We start from the raw sequence: 18,712 nt of genomic DNA on the forward strand, positions 1-18,712 counted from the left end.
TTGTGTGAGTGTACCGTCAAATCAGATCTGACTGGTACAGGAGGAGACTGTCCCTCCTTTCCCGGCAGAGCATCTGGTGGATTCGAACCGTGCTCCTCTGGGATTGCAGTGCAGCTTCTTGCCACTAGGCCACCAGAGCTCCCCTTAAATTTATATTTTGATTAAGTTTATTCTTTTGCATTGGGATCAACTCTTGGTCTCACAAATATGGAAATACCTACTTCTGCCAAAGTATTAGTTTCACAGCACAAAAAAACCACAAAAAGTCTGAGGGAGTATAATGAAAATCCAGTAAAGAAGTTCAGTCCAATTCCCCAATGATATCAACATGAAAACTAAGTAAATATGGTTTATTACGTGAATATTTATTATTTTTTAAAAGGCCTATATAACAAGGTGGTTAAAGATGGGCCTGTGAACTTAAAGAAACCAGTATGAGTTTTAGGTCTACCACTTCATAGCTAGGTAAAGTGATCATAAGCAAAATGTTCAATATCTTTTGGTCTTAATTTCCTCAACACGGAAATAGGTAATGTGTGTTTTGAAGAAGAGATGAAAAAAATCCTGAGAAAGCATATCAGACTTATTTTAAGAGTTTTTATAAGGAAATACTAGCACACATAAAGTAATACATATTTGGGATAAAAAAAAAAAAACCAGAAAAAACACTTCTTTTTCACAATATTACCAAGACACTTTTTAGTACTGGAAAGAAAAAAAAAAGAGAGAGGAGATATATATATGTATGTATAGATAGATGACAGATAGATATCTATATCTATATATAAAAATATTTTTTGTCTTTTTTATAGGTAAAGAGGACATGCCCTTAATGGTTGAGAAAGCATACACATATCCTCTGACTGGCCTTGAAATTTAGATTTATAAAGACTCATTCATTTACACAGCATGTACTTTAGTAATTAATAAAAAAATATAAATTCAAAACATGCAAAGTATTTCTTATTACTGATATATACCTTTCCTAGGCCAGGTAACTCAGGCTATTTAAGATAATAATTTAGCAGCTCTCAAGTATTCTAAAAAGCTTAATTTAAACAATGTCTTTTTCAGTCCCACATTATTTGTTCAACTAATCTGAAGAGATATAAAATGTTTCTCTCCCTTGGAATCTTTTAAGATATAAACACTAACATTACATATATTTCATTCACTAGACCAGAATTTCAATGAAAGTACGCATGTATGACAGATAAAAATAAAGCCTATAAAAATTAGGTTCCCCCCCTTTTATATGCCGTTTATTATGTAGTTTGAAGCACATCACTGGATTTAAGATTAAAAGAAAATACATGCTAATTGTAAATTAATTATTTCTTTTCATAAGAATATAGTATAAGGGGGAAAATGATTATTGTGATGATCTTGGAAAACAAGATCAATGCAATGATGTATTGCATTGCAGTTCACGGCATCAAAGTTATTAGTAATCACGTCTATTTAGATAGTTTCTCAAATGTGGATTTTAATGTATTTATGACTATATTTCATGCCTATTGAGAGATAAAGTAGTCCGACATGATTTAAGCTATGGAATGTTAACAACTACTTTTACGATGGTGTTCTTCCAGTTAAAAATCATCTCTCCTGAATTTGGGGCTTACCTGTGCATCAATATCAATGGCAGGATAGATAGGAAGCATGGCTGAAGGAGAGATGATAGGACTTGGAGTTGGAGTCGGAGGTTGGGAAATAGAAGCAGCGATACTGTGGGTAGGAGTGTTTGGCATTGTAGATGTTCTTCCACTGACTGCTGTTGAACAAAATAACTGTACTTAATAAGGATGAAACATAGTTAGGTAACTCTAAGAAATACTAATTAGGAATACTTAAAGACTAAAAAAAAATAATCTCTCTATATGGAGACTATTATAGAACTAAAAATGCACTTTTTCTAGTTATTTCTGATTTTGGACAACAGTGACAAATTAAATGTATACTGAGAATAGTCCATTTTCTAAATAATAATCAGAAAAACAAATTCTGTCTTCTGATATGTAGACACAAAACCTTATTTCAAAATAATGGAAAATAAAAATAAATATTGCATTAAAATTAAGAAATTAAGTATAAATGCAAATGGAAAGTTGTCCACCATATTTTATTTATTAGAAAAAGAGTCAAACGCAAAATAGATTTAGAAGCAAAAAAAAGTGATTTTTTTTAACTTATTGATGTCACACATTGTATTGTAGAACTAATGGAAGTAGCATCACTATTTGTAAGGAAAAACTCTTGCTACTTAATAATTCATAATCATTTTACTAATAGTGGACTTGAATAAAACTTCATTCTGAATAGTAGCCCTAAGAATGACAACATATCCAAATGTGAAAAACTGTTCCTGACACAAATATGTAGTTTCTCACAGGAAGAATTATTTAACAGTGGGTAAAATGCCCACCAATTGATCCAGCAATCACACTGATTTATCAGGACAGTATTTAAAATTCAGAGTAAAAACAAATATATTCACAGAATCAAGAGTACTGTTAATTCTATGTGATTTTTCCATGGTCCTGTTTCCAACAAAATATGTAACTCATTAAGGGACTTAACTGTGTGAGTACTTTAAATGAAAGAATGACAAAGGTGGTGGTGGCATACATAATATGGGAAATTCAGTTGAGGGTCCTTTATTCCTTTCTCAACTCACTTCTAGTTGATATGTAAATGTCATTCCAGTCCTTAAGGCCTATACTTGCCACTTTAAAAAATATTCCAGTATTAAAACATTAATAATTAATTGGGCATTAATCTTTGAATGGTCAACAGTAGTGTGGTTGTGTGTTACCAAAGAAGTTAGCAACTACATCAGACAGAAAACAATCATGATTCACAACTGGAACTGAAACCAGCAAATCAGCAAAAGAGGTTATGATCCTGTCAAGAAGAAAACTGAAATTGATCTTGTTATAACAATTATAGACATGACTGCCAAATTAAGAAATCCATTTTACATGAAATCCTTAGTTCAGGCACAAACATACACTATACATTATAGCAACACATACTCTACAATTATACATTCTTAAGGTGACTTAAAAGTCAAAGAGAAAACGAGTAGGGAACAGAAAACAAAAAAAAAACACAACACTGAATTTTTAGGGATCCCAACCACTAGGAAAGGGAATATACTACTGTATTAAATTGATCATCAAATATATACTTTTTAAAACGGATTCTTGATTATCTTTTGACTAGATTTATACAAACAAAAATACAAAGTTGAAAAGGAAGCTTAAGAAGGCTATCCAAAGCACTGAAATGTCTTTATTTAATGTCATCAAATACGTCTAAAAAAACCCCAATTTAAGCTTTTTTATGAAATGGCTATTTTCTTTGACATTTCAACTGGAATGATTTCTTTTAAAGTCTAGAAAAATGGTAATATTTACTTATTTTGGTCAAACTGGTTGCTTTCATCACCTCATAAAAGGAGACAGAAAAAATACCAATTCCCCTACTTTTGTGGGGAATACCTATACTGAATAACTGCATGTGTCATTCATCTATGCTCACAGTTAAAAAGTACAACTTTAAATATATGAGCATCTAAAGAAACTCTGTACAGATCTGTGCATGAAGATATTAATTTTAGGATTAGGTATTAAGAGGGAGAACCATATACGCAGATAATTATAATATCAGGGTAAGAAAGAGATTGGAATCTAAGACCACAGGAAAGGTAAGGTGTTAAGACTGCTCTGGAAAGTACAAAGAACAGGAAGGGCAGAAGATTCAGTCCATCCAAATACTAGAGGAAAAAAAGAGATGGAACTTTAAAATGAAAGGCAAGCAATAAAGAACAAAGGTTATGCTGGTTAGAGGGAATATAAATTGAATAGACTATAATAAATTAAGGAACTCAAAGAGAATAAAAATGGCCATTAGTCAACTGAAAAACAAATAGTACCAAAGACATTTAAAGAATGAGGCCTTGAAAGTTAGTAAGTGTATTTGCAGGCATGTGTATGTACATGCACATTCATGATGAGAGGAATGGGTTACAGGATAGTTGATGATAGTTTTAATTCTATTCTTCCTCTGTCCTTCTTTCTCCTCTCCCCAAATATATGAGAATAAAGAAGTAAAGCACTTTGCTATTTCCTTAAAAATTATGTGGTATTTAATTTTTTTTAAATGTGGATATTTAGAACACATATGTATCAATTTTTGCTTTATGTATAAACAAAAACTATTTAAAACTCTCACATAATTCTAATCAGCATAAACACTGTACAACTGAGAAATCATTGTTGGTAACTATGTCTAAGTACATTTGAAAAAGTTTAAAACCTTTACAGTTATTAAAATAGCCACTATTCATTAAAATAAAAAGCTACATAAATTATTGGGTACTATGATTAACGTAACTAAAAGGGCAACATTTTAGTATAGACTACTGGCCATGAAGTAAATTTGGAACTCATGGTTACTATGTTTCAGTTTTCATCATCTTAAAATGGAAATTTCAAATTATTTTAACCAGGTAATGATGATTAGTAGTAATTCTATAATCAACAGAAAATTGTATATTTATCAGTATAATCTTTCACAGATTTACACTGGTTAATACAGCATTTTTTTTCTAATGTCATTACTACACCTTTTGTCCATTTTAGGTATTATTTTCTAGGTAATACTAAAAGAAGACCAAGACATTTTATACCAATGTGTAAGATCTGTCTCATTAGCAGGTATCTTAGTATCTAAATGCTAACTAAAAACCTAAACACTAGAAAATTTCCTAACACTTAAATATCTTAAATCAAGGTTTTTATGCCTTTAAGAAAATTACTTTTTCTAGTAAAAAGGTTTAAAAACTGAAGTTTACTTTTATTCCTGTAAAAGACAAAAATTGTATTATATATATAATCTCATTATAAAATGCAATACTACTGAAAGATAATTTAAGAAGTAGAAAAAGGCAAATTCTTTTAGAATAAATAATAAGATATTCAATGAAAAAAATTTATGGGCACTTGACTAAAGTATGAATTCACCTTTCTATTTAAGTTTGCCTTAAATTTAGGTTTAATCATCATTACTTTGATATGATGTTAAATTTAGGGAACTAATTTCAAAAAAAGAATTAAAGAGTTTCTAAAATTATCATCTTGTAATTATATATAACTTTCTTTGCTTTTTCCTTTCTTTCTATGAGGCAAGAAAAGCCTTTATTTTATGAACTGAGATTTACGATTTATAAGCCTAAAGAAAATATTATTCCACTATTTTCTTGCCAAACTAACAAAAATAAATACAAAAAACCCCAAGAAGAATCAAAACCATCTACCAAAATATTTCTTCTTGTTTGAGTTAATTAAAATGGACTGGAATTTCTCTGGCTACACATGCTAAAACACATCATTTATAATATTGCCAGGGGATTGTATTTTCCTAAAGTATCTTAGAAAGAAACTAGACATTAATAGTCATAGTTTAATTATGGTGTTTAACATTTTAAAAAAATGCATCATGTTTGAAATCTCATAAACTATTTCTGTTCACAAATAAATTCCCTTTTGTGTCCTACCAGTTTTGCACCTGAACTTCTATCAGTTTTCTAGTTTTACTGGTGTCAATATAAAGTAGAAAAAGCAAAAATTCACTATCAGTATTCTGAACTTAAAGGGGCTCGTGGGAGAAAAAATAAAAACATCAACCCCACATTTTATAAACCCCAGATACCCAGCCTAATCAGCTAAGTCAGAATGATTATGTGATCTTTTTCGATTAGATAATCTTTAATTTGACTTGTATCCAACTGAGAACTTCTGAGATTGAACTAATATTTTTTAAAGACATACATAAGTCAAAAGTCCAGAAACAGTTCTTAAGTTGAGTAATGGCAAAAAATTGTGGCACACTCTTATCCGCCTTAAGCAAATCATATTTGATACCTGCTCGTAACAATATAAACCCACCTGCCATGATGTCATCCAGCGTGTCATTGAGGGTCTGAGCAGGGCTGGCTACCATTAACCCTTGTTGTGTTTCTGTGAGAATTCCTTGCCCCAGCCCTGCCAATTGTGCTTGGCCCAGTACTGGCTGTCCAACTATCACTCCTTGCAGTTCTGTAAGATTTGCGATGGACCCTGGAGGCAAGGGACCTGCCGCCAGAGGCAAAGCTTGAGGCATCGCCAGAGGTTGGATTGGTGCGAAACCCATCTGAGCAGCAGTCTGCTGGGGTTCATCTTTAAGCAAAATGGGATCCACTTGCTGTAAGCGTGCATAGTCTCCCTCGGAAAGCTGTTCTCCAACTCCAACAGGAGTTAGTAGTCCCAGATGCTGGCAAGACTGTTGCTGTTGCTGTTGAAGTTGAATTCTTTGCGCTTTAACCTCTAGATACTGCTTTTTTAGCTGCTGTTGAGTTTTCAGTTGTAATTCTCTTTCTACTTTCTGTAGTTCCTCCAAGATCTTTTGTTTCTTCTGAATTTGCTCCTCCCTTGTTTTATTCAGCTCCTCGATCTTCTCCTTGGTAAGTTGGTCCGCATGAGCCAGTTCCAAGGACTGTAGCTGTGCATTCTTTTCTATGGCTTCTTTTATCCTCTGTTCCAGTTCTGTTAACTTTCCCTGAGCCTCTTCTACAATGCTCTCTGGAGACTGATTGGTGATGTAACCCTGTACATCCTGGCTGTTTGCTGGCAAATGGCTGCTGGACTTTTGTTTAGAAGCAGCTGTGTGAAAAAGAAACCCCCTCAGAAGTGCACATGAATGGCATCCTCATTACAGAGTTACTGTTGGGAGGTTTATTCAGTTATGCCAACAGTTATGCACCAAGATATTATATCCATAGAAGGTGAAAATGCACTGTTAGTTAAGTAGTTAAAACACAAATCCACCTTCTTTACCATTAATATATAATGTAGGAATTTTATGTGCATAAAGTACGCTCTGGAAATTAATTTCAGAATTAAAAAGCATTATAAGGCTAATATTAGACAATAGAGGGATAAAGATTTTGATAACTCAAAGTGGTGCAATCAAAACAAAATTTAGTTCTAAGTGTAGAGAATAGACAAAGAAAAATAATGCTAAATTATTAAAGTGTACAGAACACTTAATCTTAAGTCAAGGTCTTTCCACATTTAATAGTTTGTGCTTTTTTAATGCACATAAACACAAAAGAACACTTCAACCACTGAGATGTACTAATAAATTAAAATCCAACTAAATACAGGTCTTTTCTGGGACCTATCATCTTCCAATTATTAATTATGTCGGAGATCATGAGGATGGCGAAGGACAGAGCAATGTTCCAATCTGTTGTTCATAGGGTTGCTATGAGTCATAGTAGACTCAATGGCACCAAACAACAACAATCACCTTCAAGACTGATAAAGGCAAGATATAAATTCACACATTCACACAGCTACCTGAACAGTTAAAAGAATTGGGATTTAGTTTCCCTGGAAGAAAAGATGTTGGACTACGCCATCCATTTTATCTTCTGACAGCCAGGTAAATAAACGGATCTGGCTACAGGCATAAGAATCAGTTGTTTTCTATACCAACTGAAAAAGGTGTCAAAGATATAAATTGGTAGTAGTTATTGAAAACAGCCGATAGAAATATTTAGTATTCTTGTTAATGAAAGAATATAATTAGCCAAAAACCAAAAAAATTAAACCACATTGGAACTTCAGGTAAAAGTTTTAAAAAGAAAAACGGATTCAAACTGGTTGTTGTTGTTATATTTTGGGAAGTAACTTATAAACATGCATGATGTAAAATGCACAAATCAAATATGGACCTTAATATTAGAGAACAAACAACCATATTTGCAGTAACTTTGAGCTATTTATTGAGAAAAAGATATTCCAGATATAAAATCTGTATTAAACAATTTCTTTAAAATAATTTTAATGTTTAATATAACTTGTTAAAATTATGCCTTATATCAGTGCAGTTATTACTTTACAAAAATATCACTCAATAATACCCCGTCTAACACATATGGAACTTACTAGTTATTAGAGGAAATAATGGATAATCAGAACTATAACTTAGATCAGCATCTGAGTATCCAATCCTAGCATAATGTGGTTCTTGTAACTATCTTATCTCACTAAAATGTTTTGTTGATTTTTTTAAATTATGCCATGTTTAAAAATTTCATTTTTTTATTAAAAAATAAAATTTAAATGGCTTTTAAAAAAAATATTATTTTCACCTCAAAAACATTTAAAACAATGTCTTTAGAAGTCAAACTGACCTTTATTCCTGTTGGGAGGATTAGTGGCAACATTGGCAGGTGGTTTGTCAGGCTCCTGAGGTGGGACAACCATGGGCAGTGCTTGAACCGGAACACGAGGAGCCTAAGACAGTAATAATAACAATAATTGATTATTTTTTGCAATATATCCTAGTAAATAATACTCTTTAAATAAAGAATATATTCCAGGGATTTATTAACATATTATTCACACAGCACTAAACTGAGAAAATGATAGATGTACTAAAAATTATATGGAGCGCAGTAATTTCCTTTAAAAAAAGATGGCCAAGGAAAATTATAACCCTTGTCAAAATTAAAAAGCAAAGTAAAAATATGTTCTTAGAATTTGAATATTTTAACAGATCTACACTATTCATATCAAATAAAACACCCCCAATAAAAGACTATAAATTATAACAAAAATAATGAAGCCAATCTAAGTAACTATTGAAAGTGAAAAGGATATAAAGAAAAAGCAGTATTAAATAGTGTTGAATCTTACCCTATTTAAATCGTGGGATGGGGGAGTTAACTGAGTGACATCTGGTGGAGGAGCTGAAAGCAAGTTATTAGGATAGTCTAAAAGATAGCAAACAACACTCGTATGGCCACCTTTTGCTGCTTCTATCAACATCGTTGAACCATCCTAGAATAGTGAATGCAAAAGAGGAAAATATTAGTTTACAGAATCTGTAGCACGATAAAGCCAATAGGCAGTGAAACATATTGAAAACTTCAAGTGGAAAAAGGTATGATTCTTGGGGAAAAAAATAAAACCAACAAACATTAAGGATACACCATTAAAACTGTAACTTTTACAATGCTGAAGAGTTAATAACTCCAAATTCTCTTTGATATATTTAGTTACATACTTTTAAACGATGAGTAGGATCTGCCCCATGAGCCAAAAGTAGTTCCACCACTGCCAGATGACCGCCTGCACAGGCCAGGGATAGCACAGTATGGTCATTATTAGCTGTGGTTCTATTCACATTGGCTCCTAAAACAAGGTGTTAAAAAAAAAAAAAGGAAAAAAAAAAATCAAGGTTTAAAAAAATTTTTTTCTAAAATTACAAGAAATGTAAAAGTCAGTAAATAACGAAACAACAGTAGAATGATGCTCCATATGACCTCTATCCCACCTTATCTTATTTCATATAGACCTATATCAACTTTGTTCTACAACTGTGAATTACTCTAAAGGAAATTTCAGATAGATATAATTCCATTTTTTAATATTTCTGCTACCATGGCCCTAATCCTTTTAGTTAAAGAAATGCAATTTAATTTGTATCTTAAGGTTTGAGGCAGAAAAAAATTTTTTGAGGTAAGCATAGAAAATTAGGGAGAACTGGTAACCTAGTGGTAAGAAATTGTGATGCAATCCTTAGCCAAGCCATTTGAATCCACCAGTTGCTCTACAGGAGAAAGATGGACGATCTTCTCCCGAGTGATTAACGGCCTCTGAAAACCTGCTGGAGGGTCAGCTATGGGTCGGATCTGATTTGACAGTTCACAACACGACACATGTAGAGAATTAACATAAAATAGTATATAAGAGCAGTACACCATCAATCTTCATGAAGTTGTACTTGGACATAAACATATATTTTCTCCAAAATGGATTTTTGTTCTTAGACGTCACTAGCTGAGTACACCTCATAACGACCCTAAGAATAACAGATTTGAACCCTGTCCTATCCTATGCATCCTCAAAGTCTCTGACACGCCACTGTGTCAATCCAACTTGTTGAGGGTCTTCTTCTCTTTCACTGTCCCTCCACCTTCCCAAGCATAGTATCTGTTTCCAATGTAAAGCCTCTCCTAACAACATGCCCAAGAATCTGAGGCTAAGTTTAATCATCTTTGCCTCCAAAGAACACTCTGGCTGCACCTTCTCCAAGTACATGTTCTTTTGGCAGCCCAGGGGATATTCAGTACTCTTCTCCAACACTACACTCAAAAGCATTGTCTTTTCTTCTGTCATCCTTATTCACTGTTCAGTTCTCAGCAGCATCGCAAATGACTGAAAGATCATGGCCGTAAGAAGGCACACCTTAGTCTTCAAACTAACATCACTGCTCTTCAATAATCTGGAGAGGTCCCTGAATGCAAACTTCCTAGTGCAAGAAGACTCTGGCTTTCTTGACTGCTGGTACCAAATGTATTAATTGTGGAGCCAAGTAAGCAGCATATTGTTTACTGTTTTTCATTGCCATAGAGTCAAAACTCACTCACAGCTGACCCTCCAGTCAGTTTTTGGAGACTGTAAATCACACAGGATAAGACTGCCTATTCTCAGAGCAGCTGGTAAATTTAAATCTCCTGCCTTTGGGTTGGGAGCTCAATTATCTTTTCACTAGGCCACGAGAACTCCCTAAAATATAAATGCAAAATTGTGGGCAGTGTGCTCCAGTTAAGATTTGCTGCTTTAGAAACCTGATGGAATATTACCATGAATTCGAATCAAAGAAGAAGCAGTAGTAGTTTTATTAGCAACTTCAAATTTAAGATTTCTAACATTTTTATAAGAATATTGCATATATTACCATTTTGTTATTACATACCATCTATAGTGCTTTCTGTATTCAACACTGACTCAACAAAATCTTGACTTAATTCTATTTGTTTTAGGAATACAAGGTAATCTGTATGAAAAACTGTTTTAACTGACACAAATACCCTAAAAGAATAATTTCAAGGAAATATTAAATATTATAAAGTGTTCTGGTGATGCATTAGTTTAACTAACTATTAATTAACCAAAGTCTGGCAATTAAAACTCACTACTCACTTTGCAGGAGAAAGATGTATGTGACCCTCTGCTTCCATAATAAAGACTTAGAGCTACAACTCCATTTGATAGGGTTATTATGAGTCAGAATCAAATGGATAGCAGTATTTTGAGGATTTTGTGAGCTTTTTTGCTCAAAATATATTTATTTTTATTAAGTTTTTGTCATTCAAATTGGAACTGATAATCATTAATAAAAGCTCTCCAAATATTTACCGTATTTGTTACATCTTAAAGCTAATTACACTTGTACTGTATTTGTAACAAATGTCAAAGAGTTTGAGTGAGAAAAATCAAAAGAGATGAACTCTATCATCACTTCTCAAGCTGAAGGAAGAACGGAAGCACAAACTCAAGCCTCAAATTGTAATATTTACTTTCCTAAGGGAAAAATATTGAATGATCTAGGAAGCAGCAAAACAAGGAAGAAAGAATACACAAAGTCTATGTGGCAAAAGAATGGCTGACAAAGAACCATTTTAGGATGTGCCATATGATCAAGAACCAATGGAAATTCAAGTTGATTTGAAAGAAATGGTAAAAAATAAGGCCCTAGGTGCAGCCTTGGATGTGCTCACAAGGTTGTGCCAAGAAATCTTTAGGACAGCTACCTGGACAACTGATTGGAAGAGATTGATTTTTTGAGCTGTGGTGGTGGATAATGGTATTGAATATACCACAGACTGCCAGAAGAACAAACAGGCTTGTCCTGGAGAGGGTGAAACCGGACTGCTCATTGGAGGCAAGGATTCTGAGGCTTCATCTCACATACTTTGGTCATTATGCAAGGAGGGATCAGTCCTTGGAGAAGGACATCATGCTTGGAAGGGTGGAGAGACAGCACAAGAGAGGAAGACCCTCAATGAGATGGATTGATTCAGTGACTAGGATAATGTGGGTAAGAATGTCAGAGACAAAAAAGGCTGGCTCAGGATAGTTTTCAGGGCTATTGTGCATAGGGTTGCTATGAGTCGCAAGTATCTCAACTATAAGTAACGAACGAAAATGTGGAAATTATCGAATATCACATGCAACCAAAATCCTGCTGAAGATTGTCTAAAAATGACTATAATAGTACTCTGACAGAGAATAGACAGAAATATAAGCTAGGTTCAGAAGAGGTGGAAGAACTAAGGATATCATTGCCAATGTCAGATGGAACTTAGATGAAAGTAAAGAATATCAGAAGCATGTCTATTTATCTCTTACTATGAAAAGGCATGTGATTGTGTAGATTACAACAAATTATGTCTAACACTGAGAAAAATGGGAATCCCAGAGCACTTAATTATGCTCATGTGAAACCTATACTGAGACCAGGAAGCTGCTGTACAAACACAGCAAGGGAACACTATATGGTTCAAAATCAAGAAAGGAGTGTATTGGGATATATCCTTTCCATATACCTTTTCAATCTACATGTGCAACAGATCCTTTTGGAGGCTAGACTTTATGAAGAAGAACGTATCAATCACCTACATTGTGAAGATGACACAATCTTGCTTGCTGAAAATGAGGAGGACTCGAAGTGACTGCTACAGAAGACCAGGGACTGCAGCCCTGATTATGAATTGCATCTCAACATAAAGACAACAAAAATCCTTACCACAAAGCCAATAAGCAGCAACATGATAGATGGAGAAGACTAAAACTGTCAACAATTTCATCTTGCTTGGATCTACAATCAGCAGCGTTGGCACCAGCAGTCAGAAAATCGGAAGAAATGTTGCTTTAGGAAAACTGGCTGTCAAGGACCTATCCAGAGTGCTAAAGAGCAGCAATATCAGTCTGGAGACTAAAGTGCACTTGACCAAAGTCATGGTCTTCTCAATTGCTTGCTATGCATCTGAGAATTGCACAATGACTAAGGACAGAAGAATCAATGCCTATGAGCTCTGATGCTGGAGAAGAGTACTGAACATACCAAGGTCAAACAGGTCTGTAAAACCAGGTTTCTCCTTTGAGACAAGGCTTTAAAACTGTCTCATATTTTTGGGTATGAGCCAGGGGGGGAGTTCAGTCCTTGGTAAAGGACATCATGCTTGGAAGGATAAAAGGTCAGCACAAAAGATGACCCTGGATGGGATGGATCGACACAGAGCAAGAATGGGGTAAGTTGTGTCAGAAAGAGTGATGTTGGCTCAGGATAGGGCAAGGTTCAAAGCAATTGTTTAGAGGACCTATGAGTTGTAGCCAACTCGATAGCACATATCAACAACAATAAATTTGTAACCATCTCTGTATTTTATAAAAAATTCTCAAGGAAATAAAATGTTTAGAAAATTACTTGGTCCAAGTGGTAGAAACATAAAAACCTTGGTTTTAATCTTTTATATTATACAGAAGAGAAATAAAATTATCTCTACTCTGAAAGCTTTAGTCAAGTAATTTCTCCCATTTAAGAAGTACTCAACAAGGATGCTGCTCAATATGACAATTTTTTCAAAGTTTGGGACTGTTTCATGCCTTGCAAGATGTATTTATTCATTCATTAAATTTTACCCATTCACTAAACTCCTCAATTAATAAATGTTCATCATTTTCATGCCCCCTAAATGTTCCTCAGCCTTCAGTTTCTAAAGTCAAAGGTGCAGAAGACAGCATACTTTTGGGAACTGATGTTTTACACCAACTTACCTTTACTAATTAAGAACTGAACAGTACAAACATGACCAGCTCTTGCAGCTTTCATTAAAGGAGTTCTTCCACCTTCAGATTCATGTTCCTGTTTGAAAATTATAGACTTCATTGATATTTAAATACTAGAAAATGAATTAGACTGATTTCTGAATCTATGCATATTAAATATCAACTCCAAAGCCAATTAGAAAAGAAAAAAAAATTTGTTTTAATTTTTAAAACCATGTTCTATGGAAATAATGTAAAACTACATGCAACTACAATATTTTAACCTAAGTCTAGTTTTTCACTTTGTATCTTTACAGAAAAGATTATGGAACACAATATAATTGATAAATTATTACATAACAGAATAACATAAAATATGGATTTTATAAATTTCTAGTTCACTCCTTTGCCCAAAACTATAATATTAACAATTCTCATCTACTTCAAGTTATTTTCCTTTAACTAGTGTGAATTTTGTCTATATGAATTTCTATAAACACATCACTACTCTCATTTTATATGTTACCTTATAAGAAAATAATATGGTGTAAATTTTTAATTAATTTTTTTTTTTAGATTTTAGTTTACAAAAACGTGGGTTTTCATTCATTCATTGTTGCACGTTTTCCTCCCTACACAACCCCTCTAGTTCGCTTTTCTCTTTAATTCTTTCATTGTTGCACAATTTCCTCCCCCCTCCTACTCCAGTTCCTGTTGCTATGCACCTATTATTCTAGACTGTTGTCATGCAAGTAATACCTAATCATATATTCCTTTTAAACTAATTTCAAACTTTTAAACTAAGTCTTAAAATAATCAATTATATGATGTCACTAGAATTTTCTGCATCTTAAAAAGGATAGTGAGTCTATCATATTCTTGTAATTGTTGGGTTAATCAATTATTACAGAAATTTCAGATATTAAATATTTGAGAAAAACTACCTTTTATAAAACATTTAATATTTGTATTTTTAAAATACATATTTGCATGAAAAACTTTTCATTTTTCTCTTAACTCACATGATTTGTAGACTCTTTAAATACAATTATTAAACAAGACTAAGGTTTACCTTGTTTTGTTTCATAGGTATTGAACATACTTCCTAAGCTGTAGAAGTACAAAGTCTAACAAAGCAAATATATGAACATAGCTAAGTAAATGAAAACTTGTACAGTAAGTACTTTAAGAGTTGTTAGTGGTTAAAGTGCTCAGATGCTAACTAAGAAGTCAGCAATTCAAACCCATCAGCTTCTACTAAGGACAAAGATGTGGCAGTTCTTCCTGTTAAGATTTATAAGCCTTGGAAACCATGTGGGTTACTTTTCAGTAAAAGGCAGAAGGTATTAGGACATGCAGCATCAAAAAGACTATAACAATTTAACCTTCTCAATTCATAAATGAGCAAAGTAAACTAAGAAAATTTAAATGAAATATAACAAATGAATTATTAGCAGAGCCAGTTTCTGTCTGCAGGTAATTTTTTTCCCACAAATTATAAATTTCCATGACAGGTCACAATTTGCTTTTAGTTTTAGAATCTGAGCCTCATAAAAGTATTTTGTTGTTGTTAGGTACTGCTGCCCTGATTTTGACTTTGTGCTTGTACTCTTCATACTCCATGAAGTCTACTGCATGAAGTGTGGGTTTAAAACACCAACTTTTTGGTTAACAGAGCAGCTAAGTGGTTAACCACATGATACACCATTCTCTGTAACTAAACTCAAACTTGGCATGTCTTTCTTCCTCTCCCTACAGGCTAAACTAGCTATTTCCCTTCAACAAGATTTAGCTTTAGGTTTCTCTACCTCTCAGGCTATGCTCATCTATCTTCCAAGTGGAATGTGTTCTTTTGTCACAGTACCCTCTATTCCTTTTTTTTAACATTATCCAGATGACCACTTTACTGTTTAAACCTTACATAGATGACTTTCAAGCTTCTTTGTACTCTGCATTTTCCTAATAAGACCTCTCTATAATTACAATATATTGACTTCAGTATTTATTTCATCCTCCTTAGTAAATCATAAAGATTCTTCTTTACTAAAATCTCACTTTTCTAACTCCCTTATTATGTAACATCACAAAAAGTATGGGCTTAATTATTATTCTCTAAGCAGCACAGAAACACTCTACTTCACGTTTTTCCTTCTGAATTGTACTAAGAAAAATTTATAAAAAGCTACTTCAATATATAAATAGAATTTAGATATATGTGCTACATCTGTATCGTTAAGTTTTTCCACTGATAAGCTAGAGGGCCAGTGATTTGAATAGTTCTACAAGTGTGCAAAATACTGTAAAAAACTAATACAAAATTTGCAGTATTTTTTAAATCAATAATTCTTTTAGCTTTAAATAAACTAACCTTATTTTAAATATCAGGATTTAAAGATGATCTTGCTTACCAGATCAGCATTTGCCTGAAGTAAGACATCTGCAACATCAGTATGACCATTTTCACAGGCATATGTTAGTGCTGTATCCCCTGTTGCTGTGGTTGCATGAACATTAGCTCCTATATCAGTGTAAGCAAAAACATAAATTTCATAAAGAAACTGTACATAAATTATGGCCATATATTTCTCAAAGATAACCAGTATTTCTTCAAACTGGACAAGAGACAGTTGTTTCTATGTACAGAATTTGTCAGCATGTTTACTCTAAAAGTGCAAAAACACTTCAAATCAAACCAGCCAAAACCAAAAAGCCATACAAAAACAGAGGTGGAGAAACAAACAAAAAATAGAAAGAGACACAGAAAACAGCTTAAAAGCTCCAGGTACCTCACACAGCAGTAAGGTAAATAATTTTTCAGAGTACACATAAACACTTCATTGCCCTTGTTTTATAGTGACCAGTTTTAAACACACACTCAAGTGCATCATAATATCTCAGGGGAAAATTTACAGTTATTTAAGTAAATAATGCAAAAAAAATTCTCATAAATGCAAACCCACACATATGTAATGTTTTAAATGCCTACCTGCAGCTAATAAATATTTAACTAACTCCAAGTGACCCTCTTGAGCAGCTTCCATTAAAGGGGTGGAACAGCCAAGTTCTATATCAGCTCCTGCCTTAATTAGAAAGTCCGCAACTTCCAGAAAGCCTCCACAGCATGCCAGAGTCAGGGCAGTTTCTTGAGTTTCTTCTGTCTGTGCATTGATATTTGCTCCTAAAATAAAGATTCTAATTATTTAAAGAAAATTATTTACTCATTCAAGAGATAGACAAACATGATTCTTGCTTCCCAATAAATTTCACTTAAAAAAAAAAAGGAGAATGGTTTACATCCATATGCTAAGTAAGAATATGTCTCTCATCTACTCATGGAGGCAAACAAATAAAAACTAAATCTATAGTACGCAGTCTCGGGTTGATGTACACACCTGGAATGTACTAGTGAGAGAAGGCCTTAGGAGAAGGTCATTCTCTCAATATTTTTATAATATTCTCTCTTAATATTATTATAATAATTAAAAATGAATGACAGTTTAATGATGATAGTAACAGCTAATGTTCAATAATTTCATACTTTGTACTATGAAATATTCCCTTTATGTATTACTCAGGTATTTGCTCCATTTTATAGCTAAGGAAAAGGAGTATAATTAATTTGCCTAATGTTCTAACAATATAATCATCATCATCATCACATCACCACAGCTGACATTTAACAGGTACTATGTGATATGCACTGTTCTAAGAGTGAATACATACATATAATTTCACATCAAAACAAATCTTCACCTGAGAAAACTATAGTACAGGGAGGTAACTGGTAAGCAGCAGAGCCTATTAAGTAAGAAATCTGACTCCAGAATTTACGCTTTTAAGTTCTAGGTGACTATCTTTTGGAAAGATGAAAACATTTTTGTAATGTACCATTCTTCTTAAATTTATCTAAGCAAAAAGTTTACTATTAAGAGGCTACATATAAATTTGAGATATTTTAAAAACTACCAGTTATTTTACTCTTCTCAGAAAAGAAGTCCACTGTGTACCAAACAACCTTTAAAGTTCATTCTCTCATTCTCATCAAGTTTATTACTACACCAACACTTCCCATTGTTGTGTTTCCTCAACACTAAATATGCCAGAAACTATTAGGTATTCTTCCACCTAAGGAATTTTTTTGCTCTATTAATTTGAGAAACATTACATTTCATAGACCTCAACGTAACTCATACCTTCAGACCAATCAGAGAACTCTGTTTTCATTCACATGGACTACAGCAAATAATCATTAGTTAGGGTAGAACCGTGTCTTTGTAAACCTACTCAAAGATGAAAAACTGAAATTCAACTTTTCCATTTTATGATTCAGTGCCTATCTAGAGTGATGGGGTTACCTTGGCCTAAAAGTAATGCCACCATTTCTTCATGTCCTTCACGAGCTGCTTCCATCAGCGGTGTATAGCCTTCATCATTGACTTCTTCCAGGCTAGCTCCTCTTTCAATAAGTAAAGCAGCAAGTTCCACATGTCCACCACAGGCAGCCAGAGTCAAAGGTGACTCAAAAGAATCAGCAGGCATGTTCACTTGTGCACCACTGTCAAGAAGTAACCTAGCTACTTCTACATGGCCATCCTAATATATTGCAATTTAAAACAAAAAAGAAAAAATTAAACCTGAAGACATTTCCATTATTACAATAGTGAAATGTGTTAATCATCATTCACCTAAGCGTTAGTATTTCTACATTTAGCAGGGTATTTATTAAGTTATGCTATACTTCTTTAGTATAGAAATTGAGTAGACAAACAATGAGAAAAATGATACCTTTAATGAACTAGCTTAACTACCCAGGGAAGAAAACAGTAAGTACATGAAATAAGATCTTACTATGAGATTTCATACTTCAAATTTAAGTGATAAAAAGATAGAGTACACAGAACAGAAAATTTTCAGAAAAGTATATGATTTTCACAAAGTTCTTAATGATAAAAAACATTCTGAATAAGAAGAGGAAGGGAAAGTAGATTAGGGGAGTGAACGGAAATATACATGATGGACTGGAGGAAAGCAAGATCTAATGGCTT

The 18,712-nt window shown here is 33.3% G+C and overlaps 1 protein-coding gene across 3 annotated transcripts in view; it reads right to left on the reverse strand.

Annotated features, from left to right (window-relative positions):
- ANKRD17 (ankyrin repeat domain 17) overlaps positions 1 to 18,712 on the reverse strand; it is a 214,043-nt gene that overhangs the window by 66,758 nt on the left and 128,573 nt on the right. For 2 of the 3 annotated variants that reach the window (XM_006898443.1, XM_006898444.1), the window contains exons 8-16: positions 18,023 to 18,260; positions 16,654 to 16,845; positions 16,076 to 16,185; positions 13,677 to 13,764; positions 9,118 to 9,245; positions 8,748 to 8,891; positions 8,243 to 8,345; positions 5,952 to 6,704; positions 1,626 to 1,774 (exon numbers count right to left, since the gene is read on the reverse strand). In XM_006898443.1, the coding sequence (XP_006898505.1) occupies positions 1,626 to 1,774; positions 5,952 to 6,704; positions 8,243 to 8,345; positions 8,748 to 8,891; positions 9,118 to 9,245; positions 13,677 to 13,764; positions 16,076 to 16,185; positions 16,654 to 16,845; positions 18,023 to 18,260 (1,905 nt within the window). The remainder of the gene's footprint in view (positions 1 to 1,625; positions 1,775 to 5,951; positions 6,705 to 8,242; positions 8,346 to 8,747; positions 8,892 to 9,117; positions 9,246 to 13,676; positions 13,765 to 16,075; positions 16,186 to 16,653; positions 16,846 to 18,022; positions 18,261 to 18,712) is intronic. The other variant, XM_006898445.1, reaches the window with a different exon arrangement.

Source organism: Elephantulus edwardii, unplaced genomic scaffold (assembly GCF_000299155.1).
Source record: "Elephantulus edwardii isolate Elephantulus edwardi_28Jun2011 unplaced genomic scaffold, EleEdw1.0 scaffold00230, whole genome shotgun sequence".
In the NCBI taxonomy this organism is placed as follows: domain Eukaryota; kingdom Metazoa; phylum Chordata; class Mammalia; order Macroscelidea; family Macroscelididae; genus Elephantulus; species Elephantulus edwardii.